Consider the following 13,245-nt stretch of genomic DNA (forward strand, 5'->3'; position numbering starts at 1 on the left):
CGGAGGTGGTGCATGATGCGGTGACGAGAAGGGAGCGTCGGGGCTAGCTCTGGCCTGGCTTCAGAAGAAACACCAACCCCGTGTTTCTTTCTGGGTCTGGCTCCGGATGTACGGATAGCCAGCTGGGAACCAAACAACACAATTCTAGCCCAACCAAGCAAAAACCACCTTAGGAGGCTAACCAAACACAAGCTTTGAATTTTTGGGTGGAAGTAAAGTGCTACTGCCTACTGCAGCCGGTACAGTGCTACATATCCTCGTGAGTGAGGACAACGGCAACCCACAAGTACCCAACAAGCCACTGTTTCTAAATTTTTTGGAACGCTGTTTCTAAGTTTTTTAAAAATCGATACTGTAGTATTTTCGTTTGTATTTGACAAATATTATCTAATTATGAACTAACTAGACTCAAAAGATTTATCTCATCAATTCGACTAAACTGTACAATTAGTTTTTATTTTTATCTATATTTAATATTTTATACATATATTTAAAGATTACAGAAAATCTAAAAAATTTTGTAAATTTTTTTAAAACTAAACAAGGCCAAGTCTACTCAACCCAACCGGCCAGCCCACACCACCGAAGGAAAAAAAAACACTTTTGCTCTCCTGTCCCCTCGGCCATGTCTTCCCAGCAGCAGCAGAAGAGGGTTCCTGACCAGGACGGCGAGCACGCCAACGGCGCCAAGAGGTCCAGGGCGCTGGCCATACCCAACGGCGAGGTGAAGCAGGAGCAGCGCGGGCAGGGAGAAGAAGAGGCAGGCCAAGGCGAGCAGGGAGAGGGAGCTTTGGTTGCGGTGGAGCAAGCCATGGAGGAGCCGCAGATCAACATCCGGATGGCCGTGTCTCATCTCCACTGCCATGCCTGCGTCCTGCCCCTCAAACCCCCAACCTTCGAGGTCAGTTCTCCTGCTGATCGTATTGAGAGAGATTTAGCGGGGGAAATTCGGTTGGGTCTTTTTCAGCTGAGGAGGGTTTTCTGCAAGAAAAAATTGAACAGCATGGAAAGAGGGAAGAGGGAAGAGGGGAGAGGGTTTTCTAGCAGGAAATCAAGAACTTTTCTTTGGTATTTAGGGATTTTTTTCCCTTTGGGTCGGGTGTTTTGTGCTATGATGAAAGCTTGAATCTTTTTGGACCGAAAAAATTCTGTGCAGAGAAATGTTGATTTGATTCTTGAAACTCTTGCCTTTGTTTTGGTTGCAGTGCGAGGCCGGCCACGTCGTGTGCCGCGCCTGTCGTGGCAGCCACGTCCAGGCCTGCGCCGGCGCCGGCACCTATGTCTCCTGCGCCAAGCTGGACGGGATCGTGCGCGACGCCAAGGTGGCGTGCGCCTACGAGGCGTTCGGCTGCACGAGCTGGGTCGTCTACTACGAGGCGCCGGACCACCACCGCTCCTGCCGGTTCGCGCCCTGCTCCTGCCCGGCCCCTGGCTGTGGGCACTTCACCTCGCCGGCGAGGCTGGTCGAGCACTTCTTCAGCCACCACGCCTGGAACGTCACCGAGGTCGACTACGCGAAGCCGTGCAAGCTCGCCGTCCCGGGCCCCGAGGACAAGCTGGTCCTGGTGGGCAAGGCGGACGGGTCCGTGTTCCTCGTGTCTCCGTGCGCCTTCGGCGCGGCCACGGCGGCCGTGTCGCTGGTGTGCGTGAGGGCGTGCGGCGACGTGGCTGCGGGGGCACCCCAGTACACGTGTAACCTCTGGGCGGAGGTCGCGGGCAACGCCCTGCTGCTCACGTCTGTGGTGGCCAGCAGCGACCTGGTTGGCGGCTTCCCAGCGACCGACAAGGTCATGTTCCTGCCACTGCCGCAGCTGCTGTACGACGAGTCCGGCGAGCCGCCTGCCCTCATGGTCCGCATCGACAAAGTCGGCGCGTCCACTATCAGGTCAAGGTCCCCGTGTGCCACTCCGCCGTCGAGCCTGCCCAGGAGGATGCTGCAGTAATGAGGATCGGAAACTAGGCACTAATTAATTAGCTTGGTTAGCAGTAATGCATACTCCTTCAATTTTGCAGAGTGTTCGTAGTAGCTGCCTAGCTGGATGTGGTGGACTGGTGGTTAGTGGTGAGGATCATCAGAATGACAAGAGCATGGATTAGTGTGTTCGTGGTAGCTGGATGTGGTGGTTAGTGGTGAGGTTCATCAGAATGTCAAGAGCATGGATTAGAGTTTAGTACTACTAGTTCTCAGCATTTTACTTGGTGTCTAATTCTAGTTTGGTACTTGAATGCAAGTAGCTCTACTTATTTATGCAACCTATAATTCCTCCAAGATTTGTTCCTTCACAGTTCGTATTTTGACATCAAGTGAACTATGATCAAAATTCAAAAGGGTAATGGCAATATCAGACAATTAGACATCTTGTAATCTGTGTGCAAATAGATTGGGATCATCTGTGCAAGGACAGGGGCGCTGGAGACAGGTTGTACATTGTAGTCTTGCTGGCACTGCAAGTCTTTGCAATGGCTCTATTATCTTCACCTGGCCCTGGCTGTTGATCATGAGATGTATGGCTGGCCAGCGTCACTGTGTCAGTGATGCCTTGCCTTTGAGATGTATTGTAGGCAGTAGGCCCGTATCCTGTTGTCTCGTGCCGAGTTCAGAGTTCTTCTGCAGCCATGTCTCATTGGTTTGAAATTTCTACCTCTGTCGACAAAAGAAATTTCTATCAGGTTCAAATCTTGTGTATTTCCCTTTTTTATTAGTGATTGATGGATGCTGTGGACTGAATCTTTTGTTGTTTGGTAGAAGTACTGCTCTGTGAAACTGATCAATACATTAATTAGTTTTGTGAAATTGATGATAGAGGAAGACTTTGTCACTCTTACTTGTTACAAGCTATATTTCAATTTGCTGAACATGGTTTATCGAAAAAAATGCAGTGTGTTTTATTAAAACAAACTCTGTAGGTACAGGTAATACTTTTTTTTGCAATATTTGCAGAATAGCTGTGAAGTGCATAATATCAGCCGGGTGAGGTCATGATTAATGCAGATTATATTCTATTCTATTTTTATAATTCATTTTCATAAATTACCTATCATGCACATAATGGCTTGCTGATGGTATCTAAGACACTAAGACTAAGAAGAATTTCCTCTGCTTAGTGCTGGTTGTAACTGCATATTTTACTATTTGAGTAGTCTTTCCAGTGAGTTTCCTGTTCAGTTCCTTTTACACATAGCTTGTTATTCCGTCAGTTTTCTGGGCAAACTTTTTGCTTGCGATCAGCATCGGACTGGCCCTTCTTTTAACTGCTAGACAAGCTAAAGAAACCAAAGAGAATTGGAAGACAACATACAGGATGTTGTATTGATTAATACTAATTAAATATGCTGTAGCACCAGTCATATGACAACGGATTGTTCTCTTGTACATCTGAAAAATGAATAATGGTCGGTTTGCTCATTGCAGCAACCTCATAAATAGTTGCTCCTAAAACATGCTATTTTGGCTATTAAGATAGACAAGCTGTTAAACTCCTGTGTTGTCTTGATTGGTGTGTGTCTGGATTATTTGGATTGTCAATCTTCAGCTGTAGTTCTTGGAGACGTGTCAGTTTGTATTTGTAAGTGTCTTTGAATAATTATCCTATATATTCTGAAATGTAGAGTGTCTTCGAATAAATGCCCTATTTCTTGATGTTGGATTTTTTTCGTTGCCAGTAGTAGTACTAATTACTAAAGGATATTGCTCAGGTTTTTGAATAATTACTAAGAACTCTGTTTTTTAACTTTCCAGGTTAGAAGAAAGAAGATGCAAGAAGGAGAAGCTGCAAATTGCAAGAGTCAACACCACAGCTCTTTTTCTGAAAAAAAATATATTTAACAGAAGAGGAAATGGCTAAGCACATCAATCCATATGTCATGCTCATATATGCACTGTCCAAGTTAATACTAGTATCTGTTGTATCTAGGAGTAGTACTGTCTACTTATGTATGCTGATCAATCAAGAGCTTATACTCAGTTATTGGGTGTTATGTTATTGAGTTTTTATATGCTGACCCCTTCTTGTTATGCTCTGTTATTGAGTGTTATGTGCTATCATAATGTACACTCAATTACTCATATATTTGGTTTAAAGCAAATAATATCCATGTTAACAATTTGGCTTTTTCCTTCTACCTCTAGGCTTTTTTCCCATCCTCTTCCTTTATGCCAATTCTTTTTAGCATTACAATAGTTTGGTTCCTCCTTATGTGCCATTTCCACCTAGCAAATACTAGTAGCCTTGTTGTAGAGAGTATAGCGTATAGCTTGCAGAATCCTCATACAGGATCTTGAGTTGTTTTTCAGTTCTCTGAAAATTTGAAAATTTTTTGGTTTCAGAGAACTGGAGACTACATAATTTTATGTACTGCATGCTGAAATAAAGCCATATACTGACATACTAGGAAGCAATTTGCCTTGTGATTTGTGAGGGCTGTGATGTGACGCATTTTTTGTCCTTTCTAAATTGTTGGGAGTCAAACTCGACAATAATCTGATAGTATCAATGAATTCAGTAGTTGTCTTCATTTACACTGCTTTGTTAGGTGAGCATTACCAGTGATTACATTAGTGATAGCTAGTTTCTTTTTCTTGTTTACAATAATCTTGCATACTGTTATAATTGCTCGATCTATCATACTGATTCCTGTCTCCTGGTTGGTGATTGAGCTCTTGGTCGGCAGGTACTTCTCCCCTACAGCAGTAGCGGATAAAATCACTTGAAGTGAGCATCTTCCTCCACATATCCACTGATCTTATGCATTTATTAGTTATATTACCTTTGATTTCTGGTAAATTGTTGGTCTTGCTCGCCTTGTTACCATAATTATTTTGGTTGCCCAGCCATGGAAGTAGAATAAATCTGGGAGCAATGGGTAATCTTCAAATTATCCGTTGAAATTGTTCTGTTCTTTCTGTGATGGCAAGGATGCATATTGGGGAAAAAATGATATATGGCATTATATAAACTGAACCTTTATAGTTGCTGCAATAGCCCGTGCATATGTTCTCTGGCTTGCTTTGGCTGGAGCAATTTATGAGTGATGTTTCTGTAGCTGGCTTGTTTGCCGTGTGGACACAACACAGAGATGTCGTTCTGCTTAGTAATCTTGGCAATTCTTCTCTCCCTCCTACCTCTATAGAAAAGATTAACAAAAAAAGTCCCTTTGATTGTTCACAGAATCCTAGTTTGTCCAATGTCCATTAGATATTTCTTTTGGCTGCTTCTGTTATGCAGGATACAAAATCTTAGGCTTGTGAATTTGTGATGGATGATTCAGATCAGATACTATACTTCTGGACTGATATCTCTGAACTGAAACAAGTAACCTGGTAAGCCTGTGACAATTTGTTGTAACGATTTTTTTGGTGGTTTGTAATAAAGACGGTTAAGAGTTAACTTTAATTTATGTTTGCTTTGCAGCAGATACATGGAGATGAGGTTTTGAATTGTCGTCTGACAGAAGGAAACAAGGTTGCAATTTATGCTACTGTTAGATTCTAAGACAAACGAAGATGGATATTTAACTTTGGCCATGAGCATACTTGTTTGCAACTTTTAAGTAATCTGTTAAATTGATCGTGTAGAGTTTTCTTATTAGCTATTGAAATGCACTCATACAAACAGTACTATGTTCATGTATGGACAAGTTTTTTTTTAAAAAAAAAAACAGATTTTTCAGAATTCAGAGTTAGTACTATGTTCATGTATCAGAGTGTCAAGAGATGGATTAGAGTTAAGTACTGCTAGTTCTCAGCATTTTACTTGGTGTCTGTAATTCCTCCAAGATTTGTGCTCCTGTGAAATTGGTTCGTGCTTTCTTGACGAGCCTTCAGAGTTGGTACTTTGATATCAAGTGTACTATGATCAAAATTCAAAGAAGGGTGATGGCAATATCAGACAATTAGAATCCCTTTAAAGCTTACTTCTTGTAATCTTTGTGCAAATAGATTGGGATCATCTGTGCAAGGACAGGGGCTAAATTGTACTAGTGTTGCTGGTAGTCCAAGTCTTCGAACGTGGTAAATTTTTTTGATTCATATGTTTTTTTATATAAAATTACTGCATTGCAATAGCTCTAGGATCGTCACCTTTCTCGCTCGGATTCGTGTTCCCCTTGCCCTGGCTTTTGATCATGAGATGTATGCCTGGCAAGCGTTGCCTTTTTGGTTGAACCTGATCCGATTTGATAGATATATGTCTGTTCGCTGAATCGTTTTAACGGCTGATACTCATTAGCCGCCCAAATGATTCATAGAACAGGCAAGGGTGAAATTCTATTTACCTCCGCTTTTTTATGCCCATTTGCTTGCGGTTGGATCTGCTCTGCTCGAGTGTTTCAGTTTTTCCTTTCCATATGTGTTCTAGTAGCAGTTTTGCCTCTCATTCAGAAGCCTTTTACATATATGCCATTATAAAAGATCAAAAAAACCTATATACCATTAAAGTTAAAAAGTTTGCCTGTAACAACCTGTATGTGTACATGTGAATTTTTTAAATAATATATATATATATATATATATATATATATATATATATATATATATAAGAGGCAAAATTTCAGTCTAATCTTTCGTCTGGTCGGATTTTCGTCTGGCCTCTTCCCAGACTGGTTTCGACTCGCAGTCTAAATCCAAATCCAAGTCGGGCGTGCTATTGTAAAGGCAGACGTCGAACCAAAACAAAAATGTCAAAAATACCAAACCCAAGCAAAGCCAACGGGAATCACTCCATGAGAGTAGTTCAGCCCAACCGTGCGAATGCTAGATGCAGAACCGAAGCGAACTTTGTGGCAAAAGCATGATCAGGCCAAGCAAAAATACACGGAGTACAATACATGAACAGGAAAGACATCCACTTGCGTGCCGCCGAGGCCACCGAGTTCGTCCGAGGCGATTGTTGCGAAGGTCATCTCGCAGATGGCGACACGTGCGTCGTGGAGCGTGGAGGCAAAGCGCGACGCGCGGACGCCGCCGCTCCCAATCCCAGCGCCTATGGTGAAGAGGTCGTAGTCGTACTCCCCCTTGGCGGAGGCGCCGTTGGGCGCCGCCGCGGCGGACGCCGAGACGTGGCGGCGGCAGGGGCAGGCGAGCCTCGGGAGCGCGGCAAGGGACGGGAGGCGGAGGAAGCCGCGGCGGAGCTGGTGGGTCCCGCGCGGGGAGAGGGTGTGGGTGAGGGTTTGCGCGTGGAGGAGCAGGAGAAAGGGAGCGTCGCGTGCGCTGCCATGGCTGGCTCCTCGCCGCAGTGTCGACGGCAGCGCCGCTTGCGAGAGTGTGGGGGAGGTGAGGGAGCGAGGAGGCGAGGCGAGGCCTGGCCAGATCTTGATTTGTCTGGTGCGTGTGTAGATGGAGAAAGAGAATGCGTCTTCCTCCCCGTCTGAAGGCGTATAGTTTAAGAACCCCGCTAATCAACTATGAAGGCATAATTGTGATAGGCTAAAATAGTTTACATAAACAAATTTGCGACCCACATGCTGCCAGGTTCCATCGGTGACTAAAATAAATTAAATATGAAAAATATATTTTATAATTATCTTATACCTAATACTAAAGAGGTAAAATTTTAGCCTTTTTTTTGTCTGGATTTTTTTGTCTAGCTATTTATATTGTCTCAACTGTTACCATGTTCACTCAGGAATCTGCGTGCGGAAATCTGCCGACAATAATTTAGAAGACAGGAAAGACCATCACGATTTAGATCGAGACCAAAATACTCCTCCTCAAAATTGAATCCAGGTCGCACACGACACAGACCCAAAAACGAACCAAACTAGATGTGGATTCTAGATCCAGACCAGTACCAAATCAAGTCCAAAACAAATCACATACCAAATCTATGAAAACCATACCAAATAAAGGCAACCAATAATATATATATATATATAAAGCCGAGCATGAACAGCAACGGTTAAGAGCATGGTTTAGGAGCTGCCTGCCTGAAATAAAAGAGACGACTTCTGGCGACCATGGACAGATAAGAAATAGAGAGAGCGAAGATGGTGAAGATGCTTGGCCACGCTCTGGCTTCTCTCGACGCCCTCCGTACCCCCTGGCCACTACTCGTCGGCGCGCCTGACCGATGCGGTGCGGTGGCAGGAGAGCAGCGAGTCAGCAACTGCATCAGTCGTGGGAAAAAGCAGGAGGAGCAGTAGCATGTGGATCTTGACGAATGGTGCCATCTTGTCCCCTACCTCTGATGTGCTAGCGACGAACATGGTTGCCTGTGTTGCGTGATGGCCGAAGGGAGGATATAATAGGATAAGGCATAAGGAGTCTCAACTCTGAAGACAAAAATATATACTAAGGGTTTTTTTGGGCTGGGCCATTTGGTATGGACCAATGACACAATCGTTGTGTGCTAAAAAAAAGGTATGGCTATTATTTTCCAATGGCATATATATATTTCTTTTGAGCTAAACTATTCAAATTCACTTCTCTCTACTTCCATAATTCGACAAATATTTATTTAAATCAAATATGGAAATTTATTTAATTATAAGCTTTAGCCATTAATTTCAAAAACATCTACAAGAATTTATTTATTTGCTTTAATCTAGAGGCATGCCATGGCCGTAGAGTCACTATATATAGAATTAAACACACAATTAACATATGTGATATGTCCATCTGCATTATGCAACAAAATTACACAACTAATTAAAATGTATGATATGATCATTAAATTTCTGAGCTATAAATTGTTTATTGGTCGTAAGGTGTGCTTCCCGTTGCATCGCACGGGCATATTTTCCTAGTTATAATAAATTTGAAATGCATCGAAAATATTCATTATACTGAATATTCCAAAATTTCAAATTTATTATAGTTATTAAAAAAATTTGCATGCACATACAAGTTGTTACAGTGATTTTTTTCATAATGATAAACAGAAAAAAGTGAAGTTTTTTTAATAGCAGAAAGTTATAGTGGCACTAGAGGAAAAAATGATTTTTTTGGTGTATTTATAATTGAGGGCAAAAGCGTCTTTTTTACTGGACTTCTGTTATATGCAAAATTGACAGAAGTGGCACGTAGGTAAAAAAACTTCAGACAAAGGGTACTCACGAACTTTTCAAATTTCCAGTGGTTATTTCGATCTTTTATAATGGTACATAGGTAAAAAGCTCCTCATTTAGTCTCTCACTGTACAAACAAAGAGACAAACAGTAAAAGCCAGGAGTCATTGCACGGTGGAAGTGGAAGTGGAATGTGGCCTGGCTTAGTTCATGAAAATAATTTTTTTGGTATTATAATATATTTATAACTATAATAATAATTAATATCTAATATAAACTAATTGAATTTAAAAGATTCGTATCATAAAATATATGTAAACTATATAATTAGTTATTTTTAATTTATATTAAATATTCTATTTATGTGTCTAATGAGACGAAAAGTTTGTAGGTCGAAACTATACAGGGCCTGTAAGGTTGTCTCCAACAGATATGACCCAAATACAAGACGCATTCGCCGATTTGGGTAACGCACAGGAAAAGAATACAGAACTCATAACTCCTCTTCTCCAACAGCAGACGCATCAGAGCATCCTCTTCTCTTCCCCCGTGAGCCACGCCCCACGCCGCCTCTTCCCTTCTTCTCTTCACCGGTGGGGATGGGACGCCATGGCTGCGAGCCTGCGACATCTCCAAGCGACGATGGGAGCGCCTCCCTCCTCGCCGAGCAGATCTCGGCATCTCGCCATCCTTCCCGCCGAGCTATCAAGCACCGAGGTCGTCGAGCGCTTGCTTATCACCTCCATCTATGGGCCCGCCTAGTCGCACCCTGCCGGCACCGTGGTCGCGACTCGCCGTCGTCATCTGTGGGCCCGCCTGGCCGCCCCTCGTCGGCACCACGGTCGCGCCTCGCCGTCGTCGTCTGCGGGCCGCTCCGACCAACCTCCTCGAATCGCGTGGAGGCAGGAACCAGTGGCGCGCGGCGAGCCAGATGGCTAGGAGAAGTGGAAGTGGGGGCGGAAGAAAAGGAGGGAGGGAGAGAGAGGGAGCAGGACCTCGACGGCGTCAGCTTCATCCAGTTTTGCGTCGAGGAGAGAGGCGACTCATTTTTGCCTTCTAGTTCACCCAGGACGCAAAATGGGTTACATGTTTGCCTCTTCTGTTGGAGTGTGTTTCTTTCGGTTAAAACACTGTGGAGGACGCATTTTGCGTTTGCCTCGCCGTTTGCCAAGTCTGTCGGAGACAGTCTAACCCCGGCTATGCATGGAGCATTTCTGCAGTACTACTGGAACATGATGCCCTTTGCCCTAGAGGCCTTGTTTAGTTGGGGATAGGTTGAAAGTATATCGGAACATGTTTTCAGAAACTAATAAAAAACAAATTCATAGCTCATCCGAAAAATATAGGATGAATTTATTAAGCTTAATTAATTCATCATTACATATAGATTACTATAGTAATTATGGTTAATCATAGACTAATTAGACTTAAAAAATTTGTTTCGTGATTTACAGCCAAATTATGTAATTAGTTTTTCTGTCTATATTTAATGATTTATGTATACTCTCTTTATATCCATAAAGGAAGTCGTTTAGGACAACGACACGATCTCCAAAGCCTAACTTTGACTCTTATCATGTTATAAAAATATTTATCAAAAACTGTTATATGTATATTTTTATAAAAGTATTTTTCAAGACAAATCTATTTATATGGTTTTCATATTTTTAAACTCAACGACTTAAAAGTTATTCATGATTTATATTCCTAATATTTGATCTAAATTTAGTACAAAATGATTTTTTTATAGGTATGAAGGAAAATAGTACCTCCGTCCATGAAATAATCAATTCCTAGAATCCGTGTCAGTTATTTTTTAAAAAAAATTTAACTAAGTTTATAGAAAAGAGTAACAACATCTATGATATGAAATGCGCATCCTATAAAAATATATTTTATGATGAATCTAATGATACTAATTTGATACTATCATTCTTAGCATATATTTCTAGAAATTTGGTCAAAGTTTAAAGTTTTTGACTTCGGCCTTGTTTACTTCCAAAAAATTTTGCAAAACATGAATAGTAGCACTTTTGTTTGTATATTTGATATATATTTAATCATGGACTAACTAGGCTCAAAAGATTTATCTTGCAAATTATAGATAAACTGTGTAATTAGTTATTTATTTTATTTATATTTAGTGCTTCATGTATGTGCTGAAAGATTCGATGTGATGGAGAATATAAAAAATTTTGTAAAAATTTTTGGAAATTAAATAAGGCCTTAAAATAACTCTAAAAATTGGGAACAAGGAAGTATTTGATAGGGTCACCAACTCACCATCAATGCAAAAAGGTACGTGACCCAGCTACGCGTCCCTAGAACGTCCCTTCGTCTCCTTGTCCTTGTTTAGTTCCAAAATTTTTGGCAAAATGAGCACCGTAGCAATTTTGTTTGTATTTGATAAATATTGTCCAATCATGGACTAACTAGGCTCAAAAGATTTGTCTCGTTAATTTCGACCAAACTGTGCAATTAGTTTTTATTTTTATCTATATTTAATACTTCATGCATACATCTAAAGATTCGATGCGACGGGGAATCTGAAAAATTTTGCAAAATTTTTGGGAACTAAACAAGGCCTCACAGGAGGTCTCCTGGAATGGTACCCTTTCCTTTGTTCAGTTGACGGTGCATCGTTCTTGCGGCTCTAAGAGTGAGAGAAGAGGTCGTGGGTGGGATCATGAGTGGGGAGCCGTCGCAGACGCCGATGAAGACCGGCGACCGGAGCAGCGCCAAGAAGGCGAGGGTGGAGTCATCACCAAGAGATCAGGTGAAGCTAGAGACGACGACGGGGAAGGAGGAGGCAGCAGCAAGCTGCGGAAGCGGACTGTTGGTCTTGGGAGGGGATGCCGCCGCCGCTGCGAGGACGGAGGTCGTGGTGAGGATCGACAGGGACATGCTCCACTGCCCGCTCTGCACGCTCCCCTTGAAGCCCCCGATCTTCCAGGTCTGCTCGCTCACTCTTCTACCCAGCAAATCCTTGGAGCTGTTCACGCATTCTTCCTAAAAAAGACTTCTTTTTTTTCCTAGTGCGGCGTCGGTCACATGGTTTGCGGCAGCTGCCACGGCCAGCTCTCCACCAACCAGTGCCATTGGTGCGCCGGCGCCAACGCCTTTTGCCCCGCCATGGACGCCGTCATCTCCAAGGTCCTGGTGCCCTGCCCGCACGAGGCATACGGCTGTCGGGCCTCCCTCGCCTACTACCTGGCGAGCGACCACGGGAGCGCGTGCGCGCACGCGCCCTGCGCCTGCGGGGAGCCCGGCTGCGCGTTCCTGGGCTCGCCGCCGATGCTCCTCTCCCACCTCGCCGCGGCGCCGCACTGCTGGCCCGTAGACAAGCTCCAGTACGGCGAGGTGCTCCGTATCCGCGTGCCCGACACCGAGCCGCGCCGCCTGCTCGTCGCGGAGGAGGACGGCGGCGAGCGCGTGTTCGTCCTCGCCGTAGGCGGCGACCGCGCCGCGCGCGTCGTCCCGGTGACGGCGGCGTGCGTGAGGGCGCCCGGCGCGGCGGCGGCCGGGCCGCAGTTCACGTGCAAGATGTGGGCTACGGGGTGCAAGGCCCCCGCGTCGGGGAAGATGGAGAGCGTGCTGGTGGACATGGAGGTGCCGAGCGCGTCCGCTGCCGGCGCGGTGGCGGCAGACGAGGTGGACACGTTCCTGCCGGTGCCGCCCAAGATGCTCCGCGGCCCGTCCAGTCAGATGCACCTCAGTGTCCGCATCGACAAAGTCTGACGGTAGGTCATGCGCTGTTGAATCAAGCTCTCTCCTGCAAGCTGCAAATGGAGTTGACAGCCTTCACTCTTAAGCATTTTGATGATCATGGACAGTCATGCACTAGCATAATCTGTGTTTAGTTGGGCGAGAGCAACTGATCTTTTGTGTAACTCGTTCTCATCATGCTGCATAAATACAACTCTGCAAGTTCAGTTATTATTCTTGATGGGATCAGTTGTGATTTCTTCCGCGATAGTCAGTTAGGAATAGGATAGCTCTTTCTGATATTGTGCCTTTATTATGATCTTTGTTTTCACAAGATTGATCCGGTTGAAGGGCAAGAACATAAAGTTCCAATTTCATTGCTTAGAAACACACCCAAAAATGTAGTAATATTTCTTACCTTGTACAACATTACTTGCTAAACTGGGCATGAACAAAAAAGTGTCACAAATCCTAACAACAACGTTTGGCACATTTCTAATTTGACTAGGTAGCGTGTCCGTGCGTTGCTACGGGATA

The 13,245-nt window shown here is 43.9% G+C and overlaps 2 protein-coding genes across 3 annotated transcripts; both read left to right on the forward strand.

Moving 5' to 3' along the window:
- LOC8070425 (E3 ubiquitin-protein ligase SINA-like 10) lies at positions 596–5,809 on the forward strand. 2 transcript variants are annotated; one of them, XR_002450819.1, is made up of 3 exons: positions 596–901; positions 1,206–5,320; positions 5,412–5,809. XR_002450819.1 is itself a non-coding variant. In XM_002455231.2 (2 exons), the coding sequence occupies exons 1-2, from the start codon at positions 626–628 to the stop codon at positions 1,941–1,943; spliced, it is 1,014 nt and encodes a 337-aa protein (XP_002455276.1). In that variant the 5' UTR covers positions 596–625; the 3' UTR covers positions 1,944–5,376. The 2 variants fall into 2 exon arrangements, 1 of the variants encoding a protein (XP_002455276.1); XM_002455231.2 differs by lacking the exon at positions 5,412–5,809 and having other exon boundaries at positions 1,206–5,376.
- LOC8070426 (putative E3 ubiquitin-protein ligase SINA-like 9) lies at positions 11,623–13,096 on the forward strand. The gene is made up of 2 exons (XM_002455232.2): positions 11,623–11,956; positions 12,040–13,096. Exons 1-2 carry the CDS (start codon positions 11,690–11,692, stop codon positions 12,739–12,741), a joined length of 969 nt encoding a protein of 322 aa, XP_002455277.1. The 5' UTR covers positions 11,623–11,689; the 3' UTR covers positions 12,742–13,096.

The sequence above is a fragment of the Sorghum bicolor genome, chromosome 3, assembly GCF_000003195.3.
Source record: "Sorghum bicolor cultivar BTx623 chromosome 3, Sorghum_bicolor_NCBIv3, whole genome shotgun sequence".
Lineage (NCBI taxonomy): Eukaryota > Viridiplantae > Streptophyta > Magnoliopsida > Poales > Poaceae > Sorghum > Sorghum bicolor.